Source organism: Vigna angularis, chromosome 2 (assembly GCF_016808095.1).
Source record: "Vigna angularis cultivar LongXiaoDou No.4 chromosome 2, ASM1680809v1, whole genome shotgun sequence".
NCBI classification, from domain to species: domain Eukaryota; kingdom Viridiplantae; phylum Streptophyta; class Magnoliopsida; order Fabales; family Fabaceae; genus Vigna; species Vigna angularis.
The window spans coordinates 22,906,327-22,919,171 of NC_068971.1; the positions used below are offsets into that span (position 1 = coordinate 22,906,327).

The window sequence follows — 12,845 nt, forward strand, 5'->3', positions numbered from 1 at the left end:
TGTCTTCGATGAATTAAGACCAAAATTAAGATATTTTCAATCTCAAATTCATTTTGCACCAAAGAAAATCTTTCTCTCGTCTCTAAGTTGTCCACGAAAATGCCCTTCCTCCTTTGCACGAAACCCTTTCCCCATGAAACCCTTGTCCTTTGCATCAATCCTGAGCTCGAAACCGTTGGAGGAGTGCTTTGCAGTCATCCTTGTCGCGACTGCCGATGTGGTTTTGGGTTGTCTACATTCTCGTTCAATCACGACGTGGTGGGTAGGGAGGCTTCATTGGAGTTCAATCCTAGTGGAACGACGATTTGGTGGGTGGTGAAGGCTTCATGGTTCGTTGATGTTAGCGTGAGGAGGTGATAATGGTGAGGAAGGGCTCCCTGGTGCGTTCAGCGAGGTGGAGGTTGTTGGGATAAAGTTAAATTTTAGGGTTTTATTAATAATTTTGTTTAAATCTTATTTTATAAGTCTTTGGGTATAGTAATATTTAGTTTGATTTGATAGAGATAAAATAGGGATACGTAGTTATGATTTTCGGTTTATCTAGGTACAATATTATTTTATGATAGATTAAACATATTTTACTTTTAAGATAGTTGATATTTTATTTTTATTCCCCGTAATATTGTAAGTGTTACGGCTATTTAAAGCCTTTCAATTATCAATGAATAGCAAGACTCAATTTCAGGAAAATAACAAAGTGCGTATATTGTGAGATTTTCCTATCAGTGGTATCAGAGCTTTATGCTTTGAGTACCGAGAGAGAAAGAGAGAGAGAGGAGAGAGTCAAACACCGTGAGAGAAAAAGTGAGTGCTTGAATTTTTTTTTGTGAGAGAAATGACAAAGGTAGTCAATGGGATGAGTGTGCCACAATTGTCAGAAAATACCAATTACGATAATTGGTCTTTGCAAATGAAGGTTCTTCTTGGATCCCAAGATGTATGGGACATAATGGAGGACGGGTACAATGAACCCGCAGATGATGAGCATCAGATAGTGAACCAGATTGCTGCATTGAAAAAGACACAAGTGAAAGACAGATCGAATTTGTACTTTCTGTATAATGCAATGGATGAATCTGGATTCGAGAAAATAGCTAATGCAAAGTTAGCAAAAGAAGCATGGGAAATTCTGAAGGTGGCATACAAAGGAGATACCCGCGTGAAGCAGGTTCGAGTAAAAGCTCTCAGAAGAGAGTTTGAACATATGGAGATTGATGAAAATGAGGGAGTTGTCGAGTTTATAACTCGAGTGCAAAAGATGTCCAACCAACTCGAAATAAACGGAGAAGAGGTTCCTCCTAACCGGGTTGCGGAAAAGATCTTGAGAAATTTGACGGATGATTTTGAAAGTATCGTGGTCACTATTGAACATACAAAGGATTTGTCAACTCTCACTGTGGAGGAGTTAGCTGGGTCATTAAAAGCCCACAAATTGAGGAAGAAAAAGAAAAAGAGGAAACCCGATGATCAAGCACTATAGGTACAGTTTGAGTCGAATAAATCTCGGATTACTCAGAGCTGAGGTCCTGGCGGTAGATGGCGAGGAGAACGGGGACGAGGTGGACGTGGCCGAGGTAATTTTCGGAATGATAATGAAGAGCAAACCGGTCAACAGAATTGGTGTGACCGAGGACAAGGAAAAGGCTGAGGAGATCTGTTAGGAGTTGAGTGTTTTAAGTGTGGCAAGTATGGCCACTATGCAAACGAGTGTAAATCAAGCAAGTGCTACAACTGTGGCAAGGTTGGTCATATTGCAAAGTATTGCAAGACCGAGACAAAGGGGGAGACAAATCTTGTTTCTGAATCTTGTTGATGGCAAAGAGCTCGGATGCAATGGACATAGAGAGCCCAATCCCAACAATGGGTGAAGTGATCTTAGTAAAGGATGCAACAATTGTGGAGAAGGAAAACTTGGAGAAAGAACTCAAACAAAAAAATGAAGAGATTCAACGGATAGGGAGGCTTCTAGATGAAGCTAATGAAATTATGAATAAACAGGGGTTGAGCTTGAGAAGCTGAAGAAGGCGACTCTTGAAAGGAAGAGAAAACATCTAGTGTTCTTGAACCAGATAAAAATAGGGAAGAAGAAGATGAAGAAGAGATGAAGGCTGATGAGATTTCTACCAACTCGGTATGGTATCTAGATACTTGGGCAAGCAATCATATGTGTGGAAACAAGAACTTCTTTTATAAACTCACCAAGGTGGAGGCCAAATTTATGTCTTTTGGAGATGACTCCAAGGTGGCCGTGAAAGGGCGTGGAACAATCCGACATATGCAGAAGAATGGACGGGTTGGAGAGATTAGGGATGTTTACTATGTTCCGGAGCTGAAGAGCAATATTTTAAGCATGAGTCAGATAATTGAAAAAGGTAATTCAATTTTTATGAAAAATCAGGTAATGTATTTAAAGGATAAGCATGGTCGTCTAACAACCCAGGTAAAAGCAAAGAAGAACCGGTTGTATGTGTAAGACCCGTAATAAATAAAATATTTATTGATTTTTAGTATTTTATTTATTAGTGTGATTTATACTATTACGTGATTTAACTCGGTGTGTTAGTGGTTGATGAAATTGTGGTAGAGATCAATAGGGATCTATTTGAATTTAGTTTTATTATTAAATTTTCAGAAAACCTTATACAGTAATATATGTTATGGTTAAAAAAAGGAAAATGTTATCTTGACAACGGAATTTTGACAACAATCTAACAACGCCAGGTGTCGTCTTCCTATTGGCTGACTAAAGTGAAAGAAAATGAGGAAGAGGGTATGAGGCGGAGGGGTATTTTTGGAAGAAGATTTGTAAATTTTGAGAAATGCGTTTGGCGGTTTAATTTTGGCATAACGTTCGCACCATTCCTTCTTCTCCTCTCTCCTCCATCTTAAACGTTCGTTCTCGTCTGTGTCTCTGTCCTCGCTCTCTCCTCCATCTTAAAAGTTCGTTGTTTTCTATGTCTTCGTACTCGGCTCCGTCCTCCATCTTGACCCTTTCTTATTCTCTCGCTTTGTGGTTGGAAGGCGGGTGCAGTTTTGTGTGTGGTTACTGCTGTGTGTGGTTACTTTTGTGTGCCGGCCGTGGACCATTGTCGTTGCTGTGGTAAGTTAAACTGGCCGAGCCCTCACATTCTGTTTTACATATCGTTTTTGCTGTTTCATTAACCTTAATGATATAACGAGTGTGGATTGTTATTTTGTTAGGGAAGTTTCAATGGAAGGGAAAAACCGAAGTGTAAGAAAAATTACAATTAATTTATTATAGATTATTTATTATCGTATGAATTGTAGTTTTTAATCAAGTTATAATCATTTTTTTGTAGTGGCGGCTTCTTATCTCGATGGACTCATCGATCATTATTGAAATGAATCGTTTACTACAAAAGTGTCATGTGGAGCGCATTAGGATGACTCCATTTATGTGGTGTTTGAATATTAATAACCCTGTGGAGGTGAATTTGAAATTAGTGAAGGTTATGGTTTGTAGGTGGGCCGGACATGATAATAGTTTTAGAGTGAGTCAACAATTGGTGCCCTTTTCAGTTATTGATGTGTTAATGAGCCTATGTTTAGAAAGAGGTGGTTTAGAGATTCCGTTTGATGAAGTAGTTGTTGGAATGGTTGGTGAAATGTTCAAATAAAAAAGTATCAGTTTGAAGGATTTGACGGACATGTTTAATGTAATTGTGCATGATAATGACATTGATGTTGATGTAGTATGTAGGTTATATATATTAGTTTGTTTGGTTGTTTTTTATTTTCCTAGGAAATCAAGGCGTGTTTGTAACATGCCTTTTGTAGTGTTAGATGACTTAGACAGTTTGTGTCTATACGATTGGTGCACCGGTGTACATAATCATATTGTACAAAATTTAAATAAATGTAAGAAGAAAATTATGACAAGAGATATCGCGCATTCACTCACTCTTAGTGGCAATGTGGCAGTGTTACAGGTAACATGATTTATAGTTGATTATTTTGATGTAGTGAAGAACATTGTCAATTAGGTTTGATGAAATAATATTATGATATTGTAGGCTTGGGCGGTTGAAAGACTTTCTTTGCATGGTCATGCTTCACACAGGTTTTTCCCGCGCATAATGCGATGGTTCCCATATAAAGCAAGCACTGAAAAAATTGAACATATATTTAAGACCGGAGATGTAAGTGCTTTGACTTTTGTGATTATTTATGTAAAAATTGATTGTCTTATTTGTGAAAATATGTTGTGTGATAATGGTGTAGTTAAATCTGGAGTGGTATGTAAGTAAGGAGGATCGTCATCGGCCGGAAATCCGTGCAGCTTTCCACATGGATGAGGGAGGGATGAGTGAAGGATCCAGCACTAAAGGACCCAAGCTTGAGGAAGATGATGACGAAAGCTCTGATGACGGCACATGGGAAGTAGGTGCCGAGGAGAGATTGAGGAAAAACAATGAAGGACTCAGAGCATTGAATGCCAAGATTGGAGTTCTTACTAGGGAGTTAATTGAGATTTGTGAAACTCCAATCTTTACCGTAAAAGATGCATGTGGTAGTGATGAAGAAGTTGGTGGCGGAGTTGATGAAGCACCTGAAGTTGGGGGTGACCAAGAGCCTGAAGTTGGTGGTGATGGTAATTCAGTTGATGACCCTCTAGGTGCAGATACGGAAGCAAGAGGGGAGGATAAAACCTCATATGAAGATGAGATAGTTTCAAGAAGTGATGAAAAAATTGTTTTTATTGAAATCGACGATGATGGTGATGAAGTCCAACCTGAGGTCGTCCCATTGGTTATCCCCCCATTGCGCAATTTTGCTGGGGATCCAAGGACCACTGTTGATGTAGACCAATTGTATAGAGCAGTAAGCATCAGAGAGATCACTATATACAAGTATTTGGTGTGAACTGTAGCTATGGTTGGCCAATCTGTTTTCAATGTGATTGACTAATATTTATATGTTTAGGGTTGTAAGCGAGATAATTGGGCAAACCTTGAGCACGACTTCATTTTACACTTTGGCCCCGATGAAATACGTTGATAACATGGTTAGTATTCTTACATTTCTTTGTGTTTGATGTTGTAGTTTATGTTAGTAAAGTGGAATTTTTTTATTGTGTAGGTGGTGTTATTTGCTTGTACCATGTTTATGTACTTTGAGAAAAGGTTGTGCGGTGTTGTTAAGAGGATTCATTTTAGTCCATTATACTCGGTAAATAAAATTTGATATTGTATTTTTGATTAAGATGAATAAAGTTTTTTTGATTGATTTTGGATTGATGATTTTGAAATTGTCCACAGCACAATATTCTTACAGATTATAGGAAACGTCCCCAAAATCGTCATGTATTCACGCTTCATAACTATCAGTTATCTGCGTTGCGATCATTTTGGACTTGGAGACTTTGGCACAGCTGACTTTGTGAGTAACCTTTAATGTGCAATATTTATGTAGTTTTGGGTCGGAAATGTGTTATTGATATTTTTTTGACTGTTTGTAGTTGTTTATGCCATTTGTCCACGATGATCACTGGTGGTGTTATTCAGTGAAATTGAGTTCATTAGAGATATTTGTGATTGACTCATTGGGTAAGGGGATCAGAGACCGGAAAAGGATAGACACAGCTGTTGTAAGATTCTACACTTTTTATTGTTGATGACCCTGTGATTGTTAGATTACACTGTATTGTTGAAGCTTTTTTTGTAATTGTTTACTTCTAGGCTGAAAATATGGCACGGTTTTTTTGCCTATTGATGAATAGACCGGAAGGTAGTATTGCTCCTTTGACTGTTAAACAAGCAAATATCTCATCCCAACCAAACCTGTAAGTTTTTTGAATTGTACTGCTGTACTATATTGTGTTGTGTTCAATAAATGTTTATCATTAATTTAATGTGGTGGCTATATTATTTAAGGCATGATTGTGGAGTGATAATGTTGAAAGCAATGGAAATTTGGGATGGAGATGACAAATACAACGGAAAAAGCATGCCTCAATATACAACCGTAAGTAGCAATTGTGTTTGTTAAGATTATCACATGTGTTGGTTTGTAATGGGGAAATTGTTGGTTTCAGGAGGACCTGCTTGGGATCAGAAAGAAGTATGTATGTGACTGGATCCTGGACAACGAGAACATAAGACGAATGGAAGCCATAGAGCTATATGACATTTTTTAGGATTGGTTACCCATGAAAAATTTGTTCTTGTAACACAACATGTTTATATATGTACATAATGGAAGTTGATAATGTAGACATTGTTTATGTAATAAGATTATTGGTTGGAATTTGAATTCAATTTTTTTGACGTTGTGTTTGTTTTAATGAATAAATGTTTTATTGAAAAAATCAGGCACCTTTGTAATAAGTATTCGAATAGTAAGCGAAGGTTTAATAAGTGAAATTAAGTGTGGTTATTGCAAGGGAGTTGACGAAGTTCTGAGTTCGGGTGGTGCAAAAAGGAAATTATAATCGTTTACAGTGGGTTAGTAAAGAGTTACGGGACAATACTGTGTGTTTTGTACACAAAAGAGGATGATGTAATCGTTTACACCCCCCTTGTAAACGATTACGCGAGAGAAAATCCTGTTTTGTACAGAAAGTTCACCTGAGGTAGTCAGTCAGGATAACGTGGGTGACCAGTGACCAAAGTAGTATTTTTCAGTGACATCTGCACATGTGTCTGTGAAGGTGGAGGTGCTTGAGTGTTGGTAGATGGTCGGGGGTGATGTTAGGTGACCCCAAGCAGTGTGGAAGAACCCAATCTGAGTGGGGGGAGCAATGTGTGCAAGGGTTGAGTGATGCTGCTCAAAATACACTGCTGTAATCGTTTACACCCCCCTTGTAAACGATTACCCGAGAGAAATTCCTGTTTTGTACATAAACTTCAACTGAGGTAGCCAGTCAGGATAACGTGGGTGACCAGTGACCAAAGCAGTATTTTTCAGTGACATCTGCACATGTGTCTGTGAAGGTGGAGGTGTTTGAGTGTTGGTAGATGGTCGGGGGTGATGTTAGGTGACCCCAAGCAGTGTGGAAGAACCCAATCTGAGTGGGGGGAGCAATGTGTGCAAGGGCTGAGTGATGCTGCTCAAAATACACTACTGTAATCGTTTACACCCCCCTTGTAAACGATTACGCGAGAGAAATTCCATATTTGTACAGAAACTTCAATTGAGGTAGCCAGTGAGGATAACGTGGGTGACCATTGACCAAAGCAGTATTTTTCAGTGACATCTGCGCATGTGTCTGTGAAGGTGCAGGTGTTTGAGTGTTGGTAGATGGTGGGGGGTGATGTATGGTGACCCCAAGCAGTGTGGTATAACCCAATCTGAGTTGGGGGAGCAATGTATGCAAGGGCTGAGTGATGCTGCTCAAAATACACTGCTATAATCGTTTACCTCACCCTTGTAAACGATTACGCGAGAGAAAATCCATATTTGTACAGAAAGTTCAACTGAGGTAGTCAGTGAGGATAACGTGGGTGACCAGTGAGCAAACCAGTATTTTTCAGTGACATCTACACATGTGTCTGTGAATGTGGAGGTGTTTGAGTGTTGGTAGATGGTGGGGGGTGATGTATGGTGACCCCAAGCAGTGTGGAAGAACCCAATCTGAGTGGGAGGAGCAATGTGTGCAAGGGCTGAGTGATGCTGCTCAAAATACACTGCTGTAATCGTTTACACCCCCCTTGTAAACGATTACCCGAGAGAAATTCCTGTTTTGTACAGAAACTTCAACTGAGGTAGCCAGTCAGGATAACGTGGGTGACTAGTGACCAAAGCAGTATTTTTCAGTGACATCTGCACATGTGTCTGTGAAGGTGGAGGTCTATGAGTGTTGGTAGATGGTGAGGGGTGATGTTAGGTGACCCCAAGCAGTGTGGAAGAACCCAATCTGAGTAGGGGGAGCAATGTGTGCAAGGGCTGAGTGATGCTGCTCAAAATACACTGGTGTAATCGTTTACACCCCCCTTGTAAACGATTACGCGAGAGAAAATCCATATTTGTACTGAAAGTTCAACTGAGGTACTCAGTGAGGATAACGTGGGTGACCAGTGAGCAAACCAGTATTTTTCAGTGACATCTGCACATGTGTGTGTGAAGGTGGAGGTCTATGAGTGTTGGGAGATGATGGTGGGTGATGTTAGGTGACACCAAGCAGTGGGGAAGAACCCATTCTGAGTGGGGAAACAAGTTGGGGAAGGGCTGATTGATGCTGCTCAAAATACACTGGTGTAACCGTTTACACCCCACTTGTAAACGATTACGCGAGAGAAAATCCATATTTGTACACAAAGGTCAACTCAGGTAGTCAGTCAGGATAACATGGGTGACCCCCAAGCATTTTATAACAGAATTAACTTCAAAACATTTGTATAACACAATCAACCACATCATAAAACAAGATTAATAGTTGTTAACGTACACATGATTCACAACAATAATACATTGCAGGTTTTGAATATTACAGTTATCCATTACATAGTTATAATCGTCTTCAAATATTAATATGACAGTTATCCAAATCCCACTACTAGTTGTCTGGTTGTTTGGACGTTGATGGTTGGTCAGTTGGAGGTACAAATTTGCGGAGGATGTCATCCACATTGAGTTTCTTCTCTGCCCACATAGGGAGTCGAATGACAGGTTTTGGGGTGTCCTTAACGAGGTCAATTGTTGGAGGACAAACATTAGCTGGAAAAACCTTCACTATAGAGCGATACGTAATATTGAGGTAGTAGTTTTGCGGACATGTAGCGAAAGGGTGGACCTAAATGTACACACCAAATTAGTGATAGGAACATTGAAAGACAAACAAGATAATTATGCAATTTAAGTACAAAATGGAAGGGTTACAAGATTCAGTAGCATAACAGAACCAACTCCGATATTGTCTGCAAATTGAGGATCTTCAAGAACTTTCTTGTGCAACGAAGCCTTCATCGTGGCAGTTGGGTCCTTCAAACATATAATAAGTTATGAATCTACCATAACATGTACTGTTGTACAATACAGGAAAGGCAATAATACCTTAACAGTCAACTGCATATCTCCCAACCCATTTGGCTTGCACTCTTTCAATATGCAAGCAACAAATGGAAGGACCTCTAGTGATTTTGCGTCTTGGAGGGAGTTGACGTTTTCGAATTTGCCATCCGTGACCAAACCTCCAATAACAAAAAATGAATGAAAACAGATTAGAACTGGTGAAAGTAATAATTATGTTTGAACCGTGTATTTCATTGACTGTACCATACCGTGATGTTCAATAAACATCTGTGCCCATTTCCAAGCATTGGAGTTGAAATCTCGTTCATAAGTAGCCTGAGCAACATCAGCAGCAAATTCTTGTGTGGATTTGGGTTGTTCTGTTCCCGTTCTATTCAAGAAAGCTACTTGGATGTTACCTGCAGGACCAGGTATAAGCAATGCCGACGCATCGCATTTTTTCAAAAACGATTCAAGGACATCATCATCATAAACAAGGTCTTGCCATGCATCCATGATTAAGCTGAAATTTTCAGTCCAAATAGAAAGACCACGTTAAGAAGGCAAGATGTATGATGAGATGTTACTTCAAAGTAACTTGATGAAATGAAGTAGCATTAAATGTGGAGATATGTCTGATTTGATAGGAAATCTTTAAAAGTGAAAAGCATTGATTGTGGGTTAAGAGAGAGAGAAACTTTATGCTGACAAACATTGAATGCATGGTTTGCGTGGGTTACCAAATTAGTGCTTCAGCTGCCCAACCATCAACTTTCGCGTACCAAAGACGTACATCAACGTCCAAAGTTAACTTTTCCCTACATTAACCAACCACCTCCACAAAACTTACTTTCTTCTTCATTAAAGACAACGGATAGAGGCAGCTTGGGAAGTTTGGTGAGAACCACAGAAGTTCATTTATGGTGGACGTAAATGTTGAAGAGGATGTTGGTTAGGAACATTTGACCTTCATTAAAGGGCACCACCATTCCAACACGGTACATATTACTTAAGTTTTTCCAAATGGGTTTATGTACATTTTATTTTTCACTAGACAGTGGTAAATTTCGTAAGTTTTATGACTGAAAACGATGTGCTTCATCTTTAAAGCTGGGTGTAATGTCCAAGCACACAATGAATGTGGATGAAGCCAATGACTGTACTGACAATGTTGATGACCGTAATGAAAGTTTATTGGATATGGACCCAACAGTGCAAATGTGTTTTGAATCAATGATTGAAGCTAGAACCTTTTACACAAACTACGCCATTAGATGTGGGTTTGTCGTGCGGACTAGAACTTCTAAAAAAGATAAAGACAACAACGTGTACTACTTGAGATTAGTTTGTTCAAGGGAAGGGAAATATGTGTCTTCCGTCAAACCTGTGGTCAAAACACTTCCAAGTCAAACTAACCAATGTCCTGCTGAGATAACCATTGCAAAGAAGGACGACAAGTGTTTTATAAGAACCGTTGTTCTGGACCACAACCATGATCTTTGCCCGAATAACTCCAACCTTTTTGCAGCGAATAGAAAGTTAAGCATGCAAGAAAAACACACGTTGGAGGTGAACCATGATGCTGGAGTTAGGTTAAATAAGAGTTTCCTTAGCATTGTCAACGATGCCGGGGGCTATGAAAACATGGACTTCGTCGAGCGGGACGCGAGAAACTACATTGTCCAACACAGAAGATCTTTATGTAAGGATGGTGATGGTCAGACACTCCTACGATACTTTTCTTCAATGAAAGATACAAATAACGAGTTCTTCTATGACATTACACTCGATGAAGGGAATAAAATATGTAGTGTGTTTTGGGCTGATGCAAGAAGTCGTGCTGCATGTGAAGAATTTGGTGATGTTGTTTCGTTTGACACAACTTACTTAACAAATAAGTACGACATGCCATTTGCACCTTTTGTGGGAGTTAACCATCATGGACACTCCATTTTACTTGGTTGTGGATTGTTGTCTTCGGAAGACACTGACTCATTTGTATGGTTGTTCCAATGTTGGCTTAGATGCATGCGTAATAAGAGTCCTGAAGGCATTATAACTGATCAATGCAGGGCAATGGCCAACGCTATTGAACAAGTGTTTCCTAATACGAGGCATAGGTGGTGTTTATGGCACATCCTGAAGAAGTTTCCTGAAAAATTCCACGACTATAGAAATAATGCCGCTATCAAAAGCGAACTACATGCGCTTATATATGATTGTGGTTGTCCAACAGAATTTAAAAAGGGTTGGGAGGAACTACTTACAAAACATGGAATCCAGGAAAATGAATGGCTATGTAATTTGTACCAAGAGAGACATAAATGGGTTCCGTGTTATTTGAAAAATAAATTTTGGGCAGGCATGTCTACCACTCAGATAAGTGAGGGAATAAATGCTTTTTTTGATGGATTTATTAATTCCACAACCACTCTTCAACAATTTGTGGTTCAATACGACAATGCTGTTAGAGTAAAGGCCCAAAAGGAAATAGAAGCGGACTTCTCGTCCATGAACACCACTATTGCATGTGGCTCTCAGTCACCGATTGAGAGACAATTTCAAGTTCAATACACACATGCAAAGTTTGAGGAGGTCCAAACAGAGTTCCGTTCAAGGATGAATTGTTTCATCAAAGACACCTTAAAGGACGACTTGTGGAACACTTACACTATAAAAGAGGAACGAATGTGGGAAGGTAATCCTTTACCTGATAAATTTTACAAAGTTCAATTTGATCCCCTCACACAGTCAACCACTTGCTCTTGCCAACTGTTTCAGTTTAGAGGAATTATATGTCGTCATTCCCTATTGGTATTTGGTCAAGAAGATGTATACAGTGTTCCCTCAGAATACATTTTGCGGCGTTGGAGCAAAAATATCCGAAGAAGACACACACTAATAACAACATCGTATAGTACTTCTAGTAATGACCCACGCATGCAAAGATACAAGATGTTGTGCAAACGTTTTTATGAAATTGCAGAAGTTGCGTGTGAGTCTGAGGTTGCTACTTCTGAATTGGAAAAAGAAATTCATTGTCTTGGTCAAAAATTTGGTTTCAGTTCATCGATGACAAATAACATCATCAGTCATGCAGGCCAACTAAGATACGATACTGGTGCATGCACGTCAATTCCACATACTCCAGTTGGAACATCTGATGTGGTTGTTCACAGTCCTGCAACTGTTAAGCGAAAAGGACGTCCACGCACAAACAGGTTGAAGTCCACCGTTGAGAAAAGAACCCAAAGAAGAAAGTCCGCTTCAGGCAGGAAGACTTCAACACCACCCACCCTTCATATGGTGAGTCATTAATTACGTTCAAAATATTGATAAAATACTTTAAGTTGTATGAATATAGTTCTAATTAATAATTTTGTTTTTGCAGGAGACAAGGGCATGTAATGTTTCTGAACGTGATGACCATGTTCAATTTCACGCGGACTCTATCCAACTATCACAAGATACCGAAATGGGTCATTTAGGATTTATGTCATTGTTGTTAGCTGTACATAACAATTTCGATAACATTAGTTGATAAATACAACTTGTTCAATGTTTATTTGTGAATTTATTAAGTTTTTGTAATTCATAATGCTGGTGAATGAAATCCAAGTGTTCAATGTTTGGAAACATATAAAGACAGCAAGATACAGTACTGTAATCGATTACTACGCAGTCGTAATCGATTACATAACCCTGGTGATAACACATAAGTATAAGTACCCATTTACATCACTACATACAGAACGTGTGTGAATTGAAATCGTGATTATAACCGCCCTAGCACGTCCTTCCTCCAATACTGTTACAAATCCTCAATACTGTGACTGCAAAACCCTAAACACAATTCAATGGGTGATCGTGCAACC

General features: G+C 39.2%; 3 protein-coding genes across 3 annotated transcripts; all 3 read left to right on the forward strand.

Annotated features, from left to right (window-relative positions):
- Nucleotides 1-835: 835 nt before the first annotated feature.
- On the forward strand, nt 836-3,236 carry LOC128195311 (uncharacterized). Its single transcript, XM_052872565.1, has 5 exons — nt 836-1,413; nt 1,517-1,656; nt 2,070-2,398; nt 3,022-3,100; nt 3,202-3,236. Exons 1-5 carry the CDS (start codon nt 836-838, stop codon nt 3,234-3,236), a joined length of 1,161 nt encoding a protein of 386 aa, XP_052728525.1.
- A 923-nt stretch (nt 3,237-4,159) lies between these two features.
- Nucleotides 4,160-5,397, forward strand: LOC128195603 (uncharacterized). Its single transcript, XM_052873739.1, has 3 exons — nt 4,160-5,026; nt 5,101-5,190; nt 5,280-5,397. Exon 1 carries the CDS (start codon nt 4,309-4,311, stop codon nt 4,882-4,884), a length of 576 nt encoding a protein of 191 aa, XP_052729699.1. The 5' UTR covers nt 4,160-4,308; the 3' UTR covers nt 4,885-5,026; nt 5,101-5,190; nt 5,280-5,397.
- Nucleotides 5,398-10,104: 4,707 nt separating this feature from the next.
- Nucleotides 10,105-12,511, forward strand: LOC108327402 (protein FAR-RED IMPAIRED RESPONSE 1-like). The gene is made up of 2 exons (XM_017561110.1): nt 10,105-12,276; nt 12,362-12,511. The coding sequence occupies exons 1-2, from the start codon at nt 10,105-10,107 to the stop codon at nt 12,509-12,511; spliced, it is 2,322 nt and encodes a 773-aa protein (XP_017416599.1).
- The last annotated feature ends 334 nt before the right edge of the window (nt 12,512-12,845 follow it).

Excerpts from the sequence above, each read along its gene's own strand:
- LOC128195311 (XM_052872565.1), top strand. The coding sequence starts at position 836 with ATGACAAAGGTAGTCAATGGGATGAGTGTGCCACAATTGTCAGAAAAT. Across the intron at positions 1,414-1,516 it reads ACTGTGGAGGAGTTAGCTGG|AGCTGAGGTCCTGGCGGTAG; the intron begins GTCATTAAAAGC and ends CGGATTACTCAG. Across the intron at positions 2,399-3,021 it reads CAATTTTTATGAAAAATCAG|GCGGGTGCAGTTTTGTGTGT; the intron begins GTAATGTATTTA and ends TGTGGTTGGAAG.
- LOC128195603 (XM_052873739.1), top strand. The coding sequence starts at position 4,309 with ATGGATGAGGGAGGGATGAGTGAAGGATCCAGCACTAAAGGACCCAAG.
- LOC108327402 (XM_017561110.1), top strand. The coding sequence starts at position 10,105 with ATGAATGTGGATGAAGCCAATGACTGTACTGACAATGTTGATGACCGT. Across the intron at positions 12,277-12,361 it reads CACCACCCACCCTTCATATG|GAGACAAGGGCATGTAATGT; the intron begins GTGAGTCATTAA and ends TTGTTTTTGCAG.